The sequence below is a fragment of the Abrus precatorius genome, unplaced genomic scaffold (assembly GCF_003935025.1).
Source record: "Abrus precatorius isolate BTA unplaced genomic scaffold, Abrus_2018 Scaffold3, whole genome shotgun sequence".
Classification (NCBI taxonomy): domain Eukaryota; kingdom Viridiplantae; phylum Streptophyta; class Magnoliopsida; order Fabales; family Fabaceae; genus Abrus; species Abrus precatorius.
Genome location: NW_020874373.1, coordinates 29392874 through 29411078, shown reverse-complemented (window position 1 = coordinate 29411078; position 18205 = coordinate 29392874). Strand labels below are relative to the sequence as shown.

At 32.3% G+C, this 18205-nt stretch overlaps 1 protein-coding gene and 1 pseudogene across 1 annotated transcript; both read right to left on the bottom strand.

Annotated features, from left to right (window-relative positions):
• Positions 1-6178: 6178 nt before the first annotated feature.
• On the bottom strand, positions 6179-9321 carry LOC113862440 (annotated as a pseudogene).
• A 1932-nt stretch (positions 9322-11253) lies between these two features.
• Positions 11254-14531, bottom strand: LOC113861001 (pyruvate decarboxylase 2). Its single transcript, XM_027493597.1, has 6 exons — positions 13487-14531; positions 13003-13166; positions 12260-12910; positions 12056-12173; positions 11726-11914; positions 11254-11619 (listed from the first exon to the last, which is right to left on the bottom strand). Exons 1-6 carry the CDS (start codon positions 14009-14011, stop codon positions 11449-11451), a joined length of 1818 nt encoding a protein of 605 aa, XP_027349398.1. The 5' UTR covers positions 14012-14531; the 3' UTR covers positions 11254-11448.
• Between the last annotated feature and the right edge of the window lie 3674 nt (positions 14532-18205).

Here is an 18205-nt window from a genome sequence, read left to right as displayed (position 1 = left end):
GAAGGCTAAAGAAGATGACACCTCTGAAGCAGAACAAGAGCACAGGGAACAAGAACCAAATGATGCCAATGATGGAGAAGCTCAACAAATAAGACGTGAGATAAGGAGACCATCTTGGCACTCAGACTATGTGATGGCAAGCCACGATGCATATTGTCTTCTAACAGATGAAGGAGAACCATCAACCTTTCAAGAGGCTGTGAGCAGTTTAGATGCTTCTCTGTGGATGGTAGCAATACAAGAAGAAATGGAAGCCTTACATAGAAATAAGACATGGAAACTTGTAACACTTTCAGAAGGTCGAAAAGCCATTGGAAACAAATGGGTTTACAAGATCAAACGTGATGTCAATGATCAAGTGGAGCGATATCGTGCAAGACTGGTGATTAAAGGATTTGCTCAGAAAGAAGGCATTGATTTTAATGAAATATTTTCTCCAGTGATTAGACTTACCACTATCAGAATAGTGTTGACTATGTGTGCAGCGTTTGATTTACATCTTGAACAATTAGATGTAAAGACTGCTTTTCTTCTTGATGAACTTGAAGAAGAAATATATATGCTCCAACCAGAAGGTTTTGAAGAACAAGGAAAGGAAGACTTGGTTTGCAGGTTGACCAAATCTCTGTACGGTTTAAAACAGGCGCCAAGGTGTTGGTACAAGAGATTTGATTCCTTCATTATTAGCCTCAGATACAACAGACTGAGTTCAGACCATTGTACGTATTACAAGAGGTTTGGTGATAATGATTTCATCATTTTGTTGTTGTATGTGGATGACATGCTGGTGGTAGGCCCCAACAAAGATCGAATCCAAGAATTGAAGGCACAATTAGCTAGGGAGTTTGATATGAAGGACTTGGGATCAGCAAACAAGATCTTAGGGATGCAAATTCACCGAGACAAAAAAGATAGGAAGATTTGGCTTTCTCAGAAGAATTATTTACTGAAAGTCTTGCGACGCTTCAACATGCAAGAATGTAAGCCAATTTCTACCCCACTTCCTGTCAATTGCAAATTATCCTCAAGTATCAAGCCTAGTAATGAAGCAGAGAGGATGGAAATGTCTCGAGTGCCGTATGCATCAGCAGTGGGAAGTCTTATGTATGCCATGATTTGTACTAGACCAGACATTGCACAAGCAGTGGGAGCAGTCAGTAGGTTTATGGCAGATCCTGGTAGAGAGCATTGGAATATTGCAAAGAGGATCCTTAGATACATAAAAGGAACCTCTAATGTTGCATTATGTTTTGAAGGATCAGAATTTATTGTGAAAGGCTATGTTAATTCAGATTTTGCAGGAGATCTGGATAAAAGGAAATCTACTACTGGTTATGTGTTTACACTTGTTGGAGGGGCAGTAAGTTGGTTATCTAAGTTGCAGACTGTTGTGGCTTTGTCTACTACAGAAGCTGAATACATGGCAGCTACTGAGGCATGCAAGGAAGCAATCTGGATTCAAAGGCTATTGGAGGAACTTGGCACAAACAGCAGACTACTACTGTGTATTGTGACAGTCAAAGTGCTTTGCATATTGCAAAGAATCCAGCCTTTCATTCCAGAACAAAGCACATAGGTATACAATACCACTTTATTCGTGAAGTAGTAGAGGAAGGTAGAGTGGATATGCAAAAGATTCACACCAAAGACAACATAGCAGACATAATGACAAAGCCAGTGAACAATGATAAGTTTACATGATGTCGATCCTTATATAGTGTAATTTTTTTTTTCTTCTGTGATAATTTAATATTGTCTTTATTGGCTCTTTTTTATTTTTATTTTTATTTTAGTTGTGTGTTATTATACTGGTACTCTGATGCTAACAACACATCCATATAATGTCCTGCTACAAGTCTCCGAGAATTGGATTAACTATCCATCCATCCATTAATTGTGCCAGATAATGACTTTTGAATGTCATTGATGTTTGCGTCTGTATGTATGTGTGTTGTAAATCCAATGGTCACTGAGTGAGGTTACAATACTTATTTCACTGTGACTCTGTGAGTTAAGATCAAATGACAACGGTGACCAGTGTTTATTGGTTTTATCATTTTACCATCAAATTGAAACAAATATTTATGTCTTAATATTTGATGTAACTTTCTGTGTTATTAATGATTTGGAAAATAGTGTAGAAAATTGAAAGAAACATTGCCGTGATGAAGTTATTTTCATAACAAGTTTTCAGTTTTTTTTTTCCTACAAATTTTGGGTAGTTGGTTGACTATTAAGTCAATGTAATATAGTAATATCGTTTCGGATAATGCTTGGCATTTTCTTACTTGACTTCACCTCATGTATGCTTTAGGAAACAATGTAGAACTAACTATAGTCAAATTATTCAATAGTTTGCAGAAGGTCGTGTGCTTGTTGGAATTGGAAATGTGAAGAATTCATTTATAAATGGTATTTTGAATTCGGTATTTGATTTACCATTTAAAATCTATTATCATTCATTATTAATACAATTCTAATCAACTTAGATTGGTATTTGACTCATTTAAGGTATTAAATTAGTGAGGAACAGATTGTTTAGCTCATATTTTTGAAACGAAGTTTTTTTGCATTAAAAATCAGTCGCAACTGCACAACTCAAGTTTTAACGTGACTGAGATATGTGAAATTCAGTTTTCTCAAGAAAACAAGCAAGTGGCGAGGCAATAGTTCAATCAATTAATTAGTATATATTTAATATAAATGAAAAATTTATTTAAAACATGTGAGAAAAGACATCCACACTTATAGTTAGATGCAATGAAGATAGGAAGAAAAGAAAATAGAGAAAAATATTAATTCCTCTATTTGAATAACATGAAAAGGTCCAACCACAATTCCATCCTTCCTTTTTCTATCCTCCATTTTGGGGGGAGAGAGAAAGGGAAAGGGTTAAATTTTGATTTTTCTTTCCTTTTTAATAATTAAATAATTAAAAAGTATTTACATAATATAAAAATTATTAAGAAAAGTATTGTAACATAATTTTGTTGTTTGTTTTCATTTACAATTTTATTTATTTAACAAGTAAACATATTTTTTTTGTCTTATTTTTACTCATCTAAGATCAAATATTTTTTACTTTATTTTTAATTCTTTTATTTCTTTTTTGTTTTATTTCACCTCTCATTCGGTCAAGCCTTAGTAAGTGTTGGCAAAGATGCTGAATGATAGAGTGCAATGCAGGCTTTGCTCCATTCAATAAATATTGTCATCGATTAGCAGTATTTATACCCTTTGAATTCTCTTTCACAATTAGGCATTAAGTAAAAAATATTTAAAATTTTAAATTATATGTATATAATTAAAAATTAAATTAATTGAAGTATAAAAATAGTGTAATATTTTATTATAGTACCAATAACACGATATTAATTTCAGGACAACCAAATTACCATAAAATACAAAGTTTAGAACATGTTTACTTGAATTATACATAAATATATTTTAATAATTTTATATATAAAAATAGCTACAAATAATTTTAATGTATGCTTGCTTCGTTTATAAGAAGATAAAGAACAATATATTTTTACTCCTAATGAATTTTTAACAAATATCCTCAGATATGAATAATTATGTCATCTCCCTGTTCACTGGGATTTTTTACTCTTAGAATTCTAATATATCTAATGCGTTTTGTCTCTTATACATAGTGATGAGTAACCCTTAGTCAGGAATAACTAACCATAATGATGTTCTACCAAAATCAATGTACAAGCCAAAATTAGTGGGTGGCCCATTTAATCTAATTAAGTGTTCATATTATACAATTAAGCTTTCTAATATTTAGAAGTCTAATTAAAAGCATGGTTTTAGTGTCAACTTAATCCATTTTAGGGTGTGATACTACAATTGTTTATTATCTATCGGTAATAATTAAAATTATAATTTTAATAATACAAGTAATGAAGAGCCTCTAACAAGGCATTGCTACTAACCAATTGATGAAAATGTCAATGATAAATTTTTTTAGTTTAGCCCCTTTGTTCAAACATCTAGATTGAACATAAGGTATGGAATATGTCATCTTTAGATAGTTTAATTTGAATTTCTTGAACTTTTAGTTGATTCAATGTCCAAAAATAATAGTAATATATAATTCTATATTAATATTATTCGAATACTATTATACACTTCATAATCTAACTCAATCAATATACTAAAATATACCTCTTACGGTTTAGGAGGGACAAATTTCACTTAGTCACTTCTATTTCTTCACAGAATTTATAATGTATTCAATAACCATCTTTGTTTTAGTAAAGTTAGAAATTATAAGATGTTCCTAAAACAACACAAGATTAATTTTCGTTTCAATTCATGTCCACCATTGCCTAATTTTACAATTGCTAAGTTGAGCATGACTCAAAGCATATACAATTCCTCATGTTTGGAACAGTACAATATTAAGTTGAAAGATTACCCACCATTATTATTGTTAGACTCCTTATAACATTTACATAACAATGGCAAGCCAGTCAAATGCATCTTGATTCATGTGATAGACTTAATATGACATAACCTATGACCATTGACATGTTGTCATCAATATGGACATAAACTAGTCTTTACGTGATATTGCCATCGTTGTCTGCAGCAATACTCGACTAGGAATGCTTTAAGAAAAAGGTTCTGAACTTGTTAATCGGGTTTAACCCAAGTCATATTCAATGCCATACAGCAACGACCATGTCTTTTAAGAACTTTATTATATTAGTTTCATTATTAGAATATTAATATAATAAAGTGTTAACATAAGAAAAATCTACCAAGCATTCCTTTTAACATATTTTTACTTATTAAATTTAAATTCATTTAAATCAAAAAAAATAATTTGACTCTCACTAATTAATATAACATTTTTATTCTTAATTTAATAATTCTCTTTCATACTTTTATAATTTTTAATAAATTTTAATTAATAGCTATGGATATGTTAAAAAATATATTTAGTAATTCTTTTAACATAAATAGCATGATACATATATAATTAAGGTCAATACATAATTAGCTTACAGATTAAATACACCAACAACTTGCGACGATGATGGTGAGGCACATGAATGGCTGGCAGTGAAAAGCCCCTCTTACGAAGCTGATACGGATTATTCCCTAATGATCATAATCATGAGTCACCTGCTATTTTAAACTGTGATTATCTCCAACAGTAACAGTAGTTGCAACATAAAAAATGTTCATTTCTTTCGTCTCTAAAAATTAATGCAGTACAAGAATTAAAAAACACATTTAATTATTTTTTATTAAAAATATTATGAAATTTTAAATAATAATTACTTAAAAGTAAAATTAAAAGAAAATAATTAATTATAGAAAATGAATATTTTAATAACCTGACCATGCCTACAATTAAATATGGTTGCTGCATTTATCTGGAATCTTTCCTAATATCAAGGAACGTAACATAATTGCAATTGCAATTTAAGACACCACTCAATCACCCATTTATATACAACTTGTTGAGGCACTTGTTCCGTAATAAATAAAAACGTAGAGTGAAAATGACTCTTTCTAGTTTGTTAACTATCCTAATCCAAATAGATGGGTCCAATCTGAGGTTATTATCTATGATTTTAACTTCATAATTTATTGTTATAATTCAATGAAGTAAGTCACTCTTGCCTCATACACATTTTTTCCTCTTATATTCTTCATTTAATTCTTCTTTTACGCCTTTATAAATACTTGGTTAAATAAAAGATGACCAATAAGGCACTGGTTAAGAAAAAAATTGTTAAAAAACCTAGTAAATAAACTTTCTCTTGTAATTTTCAACGTTCCAACGCAATTTTCAAGAAAAACTTACCATTTTTAATTCTTTAATCACTGTCTTAAAATCCCTGGTTGGCAAAACCCGTAAGATATATCTTGTTGCTCCAAATAATATTTCCTCAAATAAGAAGATTTGAAAAGGCTATGTTTTCTCAGCACCATTTCATTCCTATTTAGATGTGTATGAACTATGAAATGAAATTGACAACACAATCATCCCTATTTACATCTGTACTTCCACACCAGAACACACTATTTTATTTGCTGAACTAATATAAAATATAAAATATAAAATCAACCCAAAGAGCAATGCAGGTTGAAGAATACACCTTCGCGAGTGCTCTTACCTGGCTGATTTACTATTAGCATTTTTCCACCCTAATGACTAATACCTCCACCTTAACACTTGATAGCTATGTCCTCCACGGCTTTCATATTCAAGATCCAACTGAGGGAAAACACAACACAAAATGAAGTCCACATGCTTCCAATACCATTGCCTCCATCGCTTACAAAACAAAAGAGGACCAATAACAAGACCAAGACCAAAAACTAGTCCCGATTCAGCACTCACAATATCAACTGCATGCACCTTTGCATGTGGTGACAATGACACACCATGCACTCCACCCCCCGGATTTTCAGCTAATGGTGATCCATATAATCCATCATTGCCTTCAAAGAACCTTGCATCAAATGACTGAAGTTGAGTACCTGTGGGAATCTTCCCCACCAAATAATTACAGGAGAGATTCAGGTATGAGAGGAAACTTAAACTAGCAAGCCCTTTAGGAATTTCTCCATCAAAATGATTGCTAGATAAGTCCAATGACTCAAGTTGTTTTAATTTCCCTATAGATGATGGGATTTGACCTGTGAAAGCATTATGTGACAAGTTGAGAACATGAAGTCCTGTAAAATTCACAAGCTCTTCTGGTATTGGCCCCTCAAACTTGTTGGATGAGAAGTCAATAGATGTGTACACAGGTAAGATTTTGAAAAACTCCATCTGTATACCTTTACATGTAAGGGTCACTGAATCCTCATAATGTATATCATTAATTGCGTTTCCAATGTGGTTGGACTTTGATACATTTTGACCATCAACATGCATGATTGCTTCCATGGTTTTAAAGCATTTTCCTGGGAGTAAACCACTGAAATTGTTGAGAGCTAGATCAATTATTTGAAGCATATGCCAAGTACCATTGATGTGAGGACATCCAATAGGACCATGGAATTTGTTTCCCCTCAGAACCATGATACTGAGTCTTGATAACTTCTTTAAGAAACATGGAAATGTATCATTGAGGTGGTTGTTTCCGAGATCCAACACTTCTAATGAAGCGCAATTGCTGAGAGAGTTGGGAACTGGCCCCTCCAGTGAATTCCCATTGAGATCAAGAGTCCTTAGAGCACAAGATGCTGGAAATGCATCTGGAATGTTGAAATTGAGCTTGTTGTTTTTCAGATTTAATACCACAAGAGTCTTGCTCTGTGTTAAGCACTCTGGAATTGTCCCATTTAAGTAATTTGTGGAAACATCAAGAACTAACAAGTTTGGGTTATTGCACAAGGATTGAGGAATGCTCCCGGATAAACTATTTTTGGAAAGAGACAAGAAAACTATGGAAGAAAGGTTAGTGAAAACATCTGATGGAATAGTAGAACTTAGATTATTGCTTGAATAGTCCAAATAAGAGGCATGTAGTGGAAATATTGGAAGCTTCTCTTGGAGTTGGTTAGAGTGGAGATCAAGGACCTTCAAAGTGGAACTAGTGTTATACACAGGTCCTTCTAAATTTATGAGCAAATTTCGAGAAAGATTTAATTGGACAAGAGAGTCAAGTTTCCAAATCCATGTTGGTATAGATCCCTTAATATGGTTGCTAGAGAGGTCTAAAATTCCTATTTGGGATTGGTTTCTCAAGAAACTAGGGAATTCTATCAAGTTGCAAGAAGCCAACTTCACACTCCTCATCATTGGGAAGGAATATAGGCTTGCGTTTGTAACAGTTGTGTCTATTGACAAGTGATTGTATGAAAGATCAAGGGTAGTTAGATTTGCAAGACTCTGAATCACATCAAGCTTTAATGTGCCACTTAACTTGTTTGAAGACAGTTGGAGGACATTAAGTGATCTAAGATGAAAAATAGATAGAGGAATGGGACCTTGTAAATTATTCCTGCTTAAATCAAGGAACTCTAACATGGAGAAAGATATATTTGAAAATTCATGCGGCAGACTCTGAAAACTGTTGTTGGAAAGTTGAATACTTCGAAGCACTGGGAGTGCAAAAAGAGAAGAAGGAATACTTCCACAAAGAAAGTTGTCCTGCAAATTGATTTGGACCAGTTTTCTTAGGCCTTCAAAGTGAACAGAAGTAATTGAACCTGTTAAGTGATTGTGAGAGAGGTCTAAACATACGAGACTCTTGGACATATTCAAGAGTGGAATTGGACCAGTGAAGTTGTTAAGGGATAAGAGCAGATGTGTGAGTTCACTGAGTCTTGAAATTGAACTGGGTAGAGTTGTATTAAAATGGCAATTCGAAAGATCCAAGATGGATAACTGCCTCAGATTCCTTACAGAAGCTGGTATTGCTCCTGAGAACCTTGTGCGACTCACAATCAAGGTCTGAAGAGGTCCATTCATCGGAAATTCTGGCAAAGAACCATAAAGATCATTATTGAATGATATGTCTACATCAACCAAAGTTGCTACCTGAAAGATGCTTTTGGGAAATATTCCTGTCAACCCACAAGAACTAAGGTTCAGTGTTGTCAGATTTGGAAAATTAGCAAAGGTTTCAGGCACTGTGGATGATAAAATGTTATGATCAAGACGAATGACGGACAGATTCTTAAGTCTGGTCAGTGAAGAATCAAGGGGTCCAGAGAGATTGCAGTTTGACATGCTCAGTTCCTCAAGACTAAGCAGTGGCAGCAATGCATTGCCCCATTCCTGTCCCTGTGCTGTTATGCTTACACCATCCATATACAGTTGCCTAATCTTGGTGAAGTTTAGGAAAAAATTTTGTAAATATAAGCTCTCAAGTTTCAAGGATTGACCTGTTAAATAGGACAAAGAAGAGATATCAAGAGTAACCAACTTTGTCATGTGAGAAAAGTCTAGTGGAATGTGCCCCACAAAGCCAGCATGTGACAAATTCAGATAAGTCAAGTTCTTCAATTTGCTGAATCCAGATGGTATCTGAAATTATTGTTAGCCATATTCAAAACCTGAAGATTTTGGAGACTGAAGAGACTAGTTGAATTGCCAAGTGCACCACAGATTGATTCTCCACTCAGATCAAGGCCAATAACATGCCCCTCCTTGTCACAGGTTACACCACTCCACTCACAGCAAGCTATGCTATGATGCCACGACACAAGTTTGCTGGAATTTCGGGGCTGGAATTTGGGGTTGTTCTTAAGTTTTAGCAGCAAAGATTGTTGATCCTCCAAACAAAGGCTAGAAACCACAAAAATAAGGTCTAATAGGCACAAAAAGTAGAATGGTTTCATTGAAAAGCAAATGAATGTTTGGATTTTCATTGAAAATGTTTTCTGTTGTCACCTGCAGGACCACGTTAAGTTAATCTTTAATATATAGTAAATATCAATCTTAATGGTTGTTACGGTATAGTTTCTTTGCTAATTATTCAAGGTCATTTCATGAGTGGACTCGTAAATCATCTTTGAATCGCGTGGTTCAAAGTTCAAGCAGTGGCAAATGCACTATGCACTTTAATTTGGTCAAAAGAAACCGTTCTTTTTGGCGCGCGTAATGTTAAACTCCAAGCAATTACTGTAAATCAGTGTGAACTGGGAAATGTATTTTACAGTTCAATTATTGTATCTCAAAACTATTTTTGACCATGCCACTGCCAACATCTATGTAAACATAAAAAAAAAATGTGGAACTAACAATAATCACAAACCAGAAAAATTGGGAGAAATGAACATACAAAAGTAATGTGTACGATTATAGTCAATAATCACTGAACTAATTACGTTATATTAAATGTAATATAGTAAACTGTGGGAGCAATTTATACAAATAATACACAATACAGATTTGTTCCGAGTGTGATCAGACATGGAAAGAGATCCTCTAGCATTGACGTTATTATTGTATTAAATATCAATCATTAAATATATATTATTATAATATGATAAAAAGCTTTATTAAATAATATATTTTAATAAATTTAAATAGCCAGATTAAACACTCCACACCTGGGGATACTAATAGGCAATCAATGATAGATCCAAGGGGGACAAAGGTGGGCCTGACGTCCCCTCCTTAAATAATTTTTAACAATTATATATATTATAATTTTTTTAAAATGTAAAATCATACATAATTTATTAATATAATTGTTAATATTTATATGGAATATTCAAAAAAATGAAATTAAACAGACCTTATTTTATTAAAAAATATAATATTATTTTTACCTCAAGGTTGTACTTTCAATTTGTATTGTTATTTTACATAGAAAACTATAACAAATTTAAACAAAGAACCATTTACATGGAATGACATACATCGAACTTCCCATTTCACCAAACGTCACACTTAAGGTGTGCTTGTACATTGAAATAGACTATAGATCCATTCACACATAAATATTCATCTGATCATATTATAAAAATATATTGTAGTTCAATTTCAATTAACCTAAATAAAACTTTATATTCAATTCAGTCTTCTTGAAACCGGTTTTGATTGAATTGTCTCTTTTACGCTATTTTTAATTAAAATTTATGTTTTACATAAGTTATAAAGTTTATATAAAAAAATATGATACACCCAAAATTTATCTTTAAATTAATATAAAGTGAATAGGCATACAAAAATATTAAAATAATAATAAAATGTATCTTTAAAAGTAAAACTACGAAAAATAATTAATACTCGGTTTTATAAATATAAAATAATTTAAAAATGAATGAAAACTTAACTATGTAAACAAATTTTATATATATATACACAGATGTATATATAATTTTTGTATTTTTATTATATTTTAAATATCCATCAGGATCCTAAAAGTGTACTAGCTACGAATATTCACTCCCTGTACTTAGCATGTGGATTCTTCTTGCACCTGCTTATGCTTTTCAAGTGGCACCCTCACACCTGGCAGTGGCACCTCATAAATGCAACACGACACAGTTTTACGTGTGTATGTATATCTTAATCCAACGGCTACCTGTAAATGTAGTTACTACGAGGATGTTCTATATGACCAAATAATATAAAATTTTATTTTATGGGAAAGAAGTTTCGTCGTTTAGCTAGTGTCCAAATATGTGACTTGCGCTCGCACTGATAATAGTAAAATAGTGTAACCCAGCAAAACTCAATTAGATTTATATGCCATTTGCAACCTAAGAATCGTCAAAAACGATGTTTAATCTAAATAAGAATCATGAAACAGCGAAGCTTTGCACAATGAACAAAGGTGGTGGATTTTTATTTTTTTTTTATCTCAATTGACAGAATTTACACAAACAAGTGGACCCAGATGCATAAACACTGCAAAGTGATTAACAAAAGTAAATTCGGTACAAGGAAATCTCAATTTGGTAGAAGCTGAAGAGCAACTACAACAATTTAGTAATAGGCTAATTGTAAAGTTTAGTTTACTGAGGATTGGGAGGACGGCTATTGGCAGCAGAGACCCTGGAGCCCCATTCAAGCAACTCTTTGCTTGTGTCATCTTTGTGAACAATTACCTCAATGAAGCAAAAGGAGTTTTTCTTGGGTCCTGTAGCGGTGGCAATTGCTTCAACTAGCTCCTCTTCACAGAAGACCTGAAATGAAAGCATGCATGGATCATTACAATATTAGCATCTCACAATGTTAAGGCTAATGATGTTTGAAGGATAATGCATTGTTCAATATCAACAACAATCTCACCTTGGTAGTCCAGCATTTCCCTTCACCATTGTGGATTGCATCAACCAACCCAGTGTAGTCCCAGTTCTTAATCACGTTGTATGGTCCGTCGTGAATTTCAACCTCAATTGTGTATCCACCGTTGTTTATCAGGAATATGATGGTATTTTGCCCGCATCTCAGCATTGAGCTTACCTCCTGGGCACTCACCTGCAAAGTATTAAAAACACCACAATTCAGTTCAAGAATTGTTTCTGAGTGAAGAATTGGGAGAAAATTTTGAAAAACTTGAGGAAAAATAAATTACATTCTAATTGAAATCATGCTTTTAAGAAGTTATGCAAAACAAACCTGAAAGCTTCCATCACCAATGCAGGCAATCACTCGTTTCTCAGGTACAGCTTGTGCATAACCAAGAGTTGCACCCACAGACCATCCAATTGAACCATATTGCATTTGGAACTCGTACCTGTAAACAAGATTTTTATCAACACTGTAAACATTATGGAAAACAAGTTGAGAACTGCAACAAATCACATTCTCTTATATACTTACCCACATCCCTTTGGCAATTTCAGTTTTTGGCAGTTAAACCATGAGTCCCCTGTATCAGCAATTACAGCACTTTCACCAGACAGCATCTTTTGTATATGTTGGAACAGAACATTAACCCTCAAAGGTTCTTTAGGTGCAGCCTTCGGAGGATGCCCTTCAGGGACAAATATCCTGTGGTAATTCTCATATGAAGTGCTATTGTACTTGAGACGCTTTGCAAGTGCCTTGAGGAAATCCTTCATCAGCACACACCCAAACGAAGGTCCATTCGCAACCACAACCCGATCAGGCTGCACAATGATCGCCTTTTCTTTCTTGAGAAGAAGTGAATACCCCACAGAGCTGTAGTCATTAAAAATAGGACCAGCAAACAAGTATGCATCCGCAGACTCCACAATCTCAGCACAAAATGCAGTACTCACAGCACCCCAATATGTTCCAATGAAATGGGGATGGTGCTCCGGAACTAGCCCTTTAGCCGATGGCATCACAGCAAGTGCATAACCACATGCATCAGCAAGTTCAACAAAGGCATCAGATGCTGCTGCCACCCTCAGTTTAGGACCACCCACTAGCACTGGTTTCACTGCCTTGTTAAGGAATTCTGCGACTGCCTCCACCGCTGCCTCCAACCCCATCTGGTTACTCAATCTACAAAACAAAATAAATAAACAAATATAAATATAAACTAATCTAAGCACACACAAAAAATACCTCTCTTTTTTTCCAGAAAAAGGGCTTACTTGGGAGACAATGAAAAAGGAACAGGATCACGGCTGAAAGTGGGGTGAGGAATCCCAGGCAAGTTACAACTAATGCTTATATACACAGGCTTGCTTTCTTTCAATGAGGTTGAGATTGCTGTGTCAATCAGCTCATGAGCATCTTCCAAGTTATTCACCACAGCCTATCAACAAACCAAATCACATTAACACATTCACCTTTAAAACAACTTCACGCAACACAAACAGATAAATCATAAATCCACTACAGTCAAATACATCCACAAGCATACCAAAATTCAACAAACATTAACACTAAGATAAAATGAAAGACCAGTGTATTTGGATAATCAGTTTCACTAAATACTTGCTTAAACTCTAAGCTCTCTTCATGGGATATAAATTTAATCATAAATAAACTAAAAATAATTCAGGAATATCATAAATCATTTACATAACCACTTCCAAACGTGGATTAAAAAATAGAGTGAGAGAGAACTGGGACCTGGAAACAAGTAACGGTTTGAAAGCACCGCAGCTCTTGGCTGAAATCGGGTAACCCGATAGTGTGATGGAGGATCCGGTTGGTGCCATAGTCGTTGCTGTTAGGCCCTCCAACGATACAAATGAGAGGCAAGTTCTCACTGTAAGCTCCAGCGATAGCGTTCAGCACGCTGAGGCCGCCGACGCTGAAGGTAACAACGCAGGCGCCGACGCCGCGCGCGCGGGCATAGCCGTCGGCGGCGTAGCCAGTGTTGAGTTCGTTGCAGCAGCCGATGACGTTGAGCGCCGGCTCGGCAATGAGATGGTCGAGCAAAGTGAGGTTGAAGTCGCCGGGAACGGAGAAGACGTCGGTGACGCCAATTTGAACAAGCCGGCGTGCCAGGTGGCGACCCATGGTGGAATCGCCGCAGGCGACAGCCGTTGAGGGAACGCAAGGTTGGATGGCGGCGGTGTTGTTTGGGGTGCACGACACGATGTCGTTGCTGGGGGGCTTGGGGGCGTCTAACGAGCCTATCTTTGTGTCCATTGTGAGAGGTTGTGATGTGGGGTGTTGGAATGGGTTTAGTTTGAGTGAGAACTTTAAGGTTATAGAAAGTGACAGTATTTTGAATTAGTGAGAGAGACAAAAACAGAACAGAGAGTGTAGTATTGAGGAAGAGATGAGCGTAGAAACAGGAAGAGATGTTGTGTACTTATATAGCATAAGACAATTTTGGTTAGTGAGTGTGGCTTTGAGATGTGGTAAAGGAAACACTGTGGGAGTTAGTTGGAAAAGGAAAAAGGAGACTCTGTTTTGGTTTTGCTCATACCACGGGCGGTATACTGTTTCTCTATTTGCTGTCTTAATTCTGATTTGGTTTTTCTGAAAAATTAATGAACTTTGTAGTGTTCTTTGTTTTCTTTTCCGTTGGTGTTCTGGAATCTACACGAACCAGGTCTCTGCTTCCCTTCTGAGCCAGCTTGGTTCCATAGATTGGTCCCAAGTAAAGCAATGGACGACAAAACCCAAGGCAAAATCGTATCCAATAACACAGACAAGGTCAATCGTCAATTCAAGGCAGCCACTTTTTTTTTAATACTATTTTCTCTCTCATTGTTATTAATTTACTTAGCATTAAATGAAGGATGAATTATTTTACTTTCAATTGTTTTCAAAGAAATAAAATGTTTTTCTCTTTTGTTTAATTTTGTTCCTTTTTATCCTTTCAATTAATCAGTTCATCAGTATAATTCAAAATAAATTCTTAATATGGCGTAGAAAATAAATAATCATAAGTATTAATAATAACTTTTTAGTAATCATTTTTAATATTTTTTTCTAAAGTTGTAAATATTAAATACGACTTAATATTAATTAACCTTCCGTATTTAGTTAAAGTATGAACTCAACAAGATTTAAGATATGTTTATTTTTATTAATTTTAAAGTGAGGTAATATTTAGACTTTTTATATGAAACAAATAAAAAATTACTAAAATGTGGTGTCTTAAAAAAATTATTAAAATATAGAAACTTTTCAATTTTTGACAAAAAATGCTAGTATTTTTTTAGTATTTTAAAAATTTTATTATTTTATTAAAAATCACCGTTGGCAATTTATTATCTTTAAATTTTTATTAATTTTTAAAAAATTATTATTAAAAATTTTTTTTACAATTTTTTAATATTTTTAAAATTTATTATTAACAATTTTGAAATTTTCACACTTTTTGTTGTTCCACCAATATTTACACAATTGGATTTTAGAATTTTGTATTTCTATAAATTTTTAAATTTTATATATTAAAAAATAAATTTAATATTTATAATGAACAACTTATTAATCGAGTTAAATAAAATAATATTAAAATTTGAGTGAAAGTTGTGGTTATATAATATAAATTTAAAATGAGTTATTGTTCTTGTTTACTGTTATACTTAATAAACTTTATTTTCTATTATTTCATTTAACTAAAATAAAATAATAACTTTAACCTATGCCATATGTATAAATTTACGATTTAATTTAATTTAGATTCAATACACGATTTTTAGCAAAAATTTTAAAACAAATCAATTTCTGTAAATTGTTTTTAAAATTCACAATATTTTATATTTTACATTTTTATTGAAAAATAAGTTAAAAACTATGCCAAATTAATAATAGTAGAATGTAATTGCAACACAACTGAATAAAAAATTTTATTAATAAATTTGTATTCAATTTTTATAGTTAAATAAAATTTTTCTATTGTTAATTAAACCATAAAAATTGAAATTATCTAAATACTAATTAAGCTTTACTAATGACAAATAACAATAGATAATTTTGTAAGAATAAGATTTATGATATATCCAATTCTCATATTAAGGTGTAACCTTACTAATACGTTTAACAATATGCATTATCTTTGTTTGAAATATTAAGATTATCTTTTTGTGTATAATCTATCAACACAAAATTCCCGTGAGTGATGAATATTAACGCAAATGAAGATGTGGTAAAGTACCTGCAAATTTTAATATATTTTTCATTAGTATGATATATGTAATAATATTTTTCTTCTTTTATTTTAAAACGAGATAAAAGGTATTTTTATATTATATTGTGAAATTGAAAGGGTGTTGATAATCCATTGGTTCAATGAGATAAAGAACCAGCGAAGTCGCTGGTAATCGAATCCAACCAAACCTAAACAGGTTTTGAAGCAATTTGCAATATATTTTCGTTCGTTGGGACTCTCACGTGTCGCTTTCTCATGAGCATCACTCCCTATCACGTGTCAAGTGTCCAAAAAAGGAACACAAGTAAAATTGTTCATTCAATTAATAAATACATCTATTCGTGACCAGTATGTTCTTTTTGTTGTTGTTGAAAAGCGATTTTAAAATAATTTATCATGTTTGGATTTATAAAATTATATACGATAGTTTGTTTTGTATTTTAAAAAATTAATTGCTAGGATAAAAATTAATGACTTTTAATATAAACTCTAAAATTTTATTTATCTTAAATAACTCTTTTATAAAAATAATAATTGTTTAAATGATCCAAATAAAAATAAAATAATATTTTTTATAATAAATAAAAATAAGATTTTCTAAAGTACAAGGAGTTGTAGACAAACATCCGAAACAACAGTGGCATGTCAGATGGAAACACGATCCACTCGTGAGGGTTGTTTCTCCAATGCCGACATAGAATCGTCGCATTTTTACGTAATTAATGTAATTTTGTATCATAATTACACGTTTATGTAAGTTTCGAATTATTTTTGTAATTATAATGACTGGTGTTTTATTTTTAAAAAAATCTAAATCACGCATAACATAACATATATATATATATATATTTTCTTTTAAATATAATGCCAACATATGTAAATCATACTGGCATGGATTCTCGTGTAATTGATGATAATTATATATGACTTATAAGTAGTATTAAATTAATATAATTATAATTTCAATATTAATGTTTATGTGTAACAATTTTATTACCATGTAATATATATATATATATATTGAAGAATGTTTAATAATATACAAAAAAATATCAAATAAATTAGCAAAAAAGAAATCAAATAAGATTTTGTTAAAATTTAGAAGATATAACCGTAATTTATTCTAATATTTTTTTATAATTTTAATATTGATGTAGTTTTATGTAATATTTTTGTATAAAAATATTTATCATGCACAATTTAAATGTTAACTTTATGCAAAATTTGATGCAGGTATTTGAAAATTCTTTATTTTGAAAAAAAAAAATTTGTGCTGGCCAAGTTATTTATTCAAGCTAAAATAAAGTATTTATTTCTTAAAATTATACCTTTTTTTCTTTACATATTAAGAAAATTGATTCAACAACTAAATATGGATAGAAAAGCATAGAAAAAAAAAACTTTTACATTAAAAATGAGAATATAAATCAAAGTAAGGCGGAATATTTTACCTTAATTTAGCTTGTCCATTCTACACTTTACACAAAAAAATTTGTTGAACATTTTTTAAAGGCCTAAACATAACTTTTTGTCTTCACATTTTAACGATTTTTTTGTTTGTTTTAATTCATTCAAATGATTTTTGTTAGTCCCTATCTTTCCATGAACTACTATTTTAGTTCTTTTAATTAATGTTGTTTAATAAAAACGGATACTTGATAACATCTTAATGGAATAAATTAATAATAAAAATTAAAAATAAGAATTTATAAAAAGTAGAGACTAAAATCCCACAGTTATTTAAGCATTTTAAATTTTTTTTATATAAGGTATCAACTCTCTTAAAAACAAAGAAATGTGTGGGCCAAGTTAATTTAGGATAGCTATAAATTTGAGCCCAAAATAGTGAATCTAGTGAAAATCAAATGCAATAATTTTGGCCCACTTTCAACTGATTTAAGCTTCGTGCTAGTCAGATGACTCGGGTGGCTAGTTGCAGGTTGAGCCATTCCAATCCTCCTTAGTCGTTATCATCAAATTGTGCAATAACAGCACGTGTAATGGTGAAGTTGTCATTTACTATAGCAAGATTTATGTTTTGTGCCTCTGGTTTTGAACAAACCAGAGAGCAAACTAGATTTTCTATTTCTTGACTTTGGTTTTGCAAATAGCAAAGCAGAAAAGTCTGAGAGAAGGTTAGTCGGTCGAATTGTTACTGATGGTCTGTCTTAACTGAAGTATGACATAAGCTTACCTGCTTTACCTTTTCTCATTTTTAACTGAGTTTTGGTCATGTT

Coding starts and splice junctions, on each gene's coding strand:
- LOC113861001 (XM_027493597.1), bottom strand. CDS start 14,011: ATGGACACAAAGATAGGCTCGTTAGACGCCCCCAAGCCCCCCAGCAAC. Junction 12,911..13,002: donor CCTTTTTCATTGTCTCCCAA/GTAAGCCCTTTT, acceptor TTTGTTTTGTAG/ATTGAGTAACCAGATGGGGT. Junction 11,915..12,055: donor TTGGTGATGGAAGCTTTCAG/GTTTGTTTTGCA, acceptor AATACTTTGCAG/GTGAGTGCCCAGGAGGTAAG.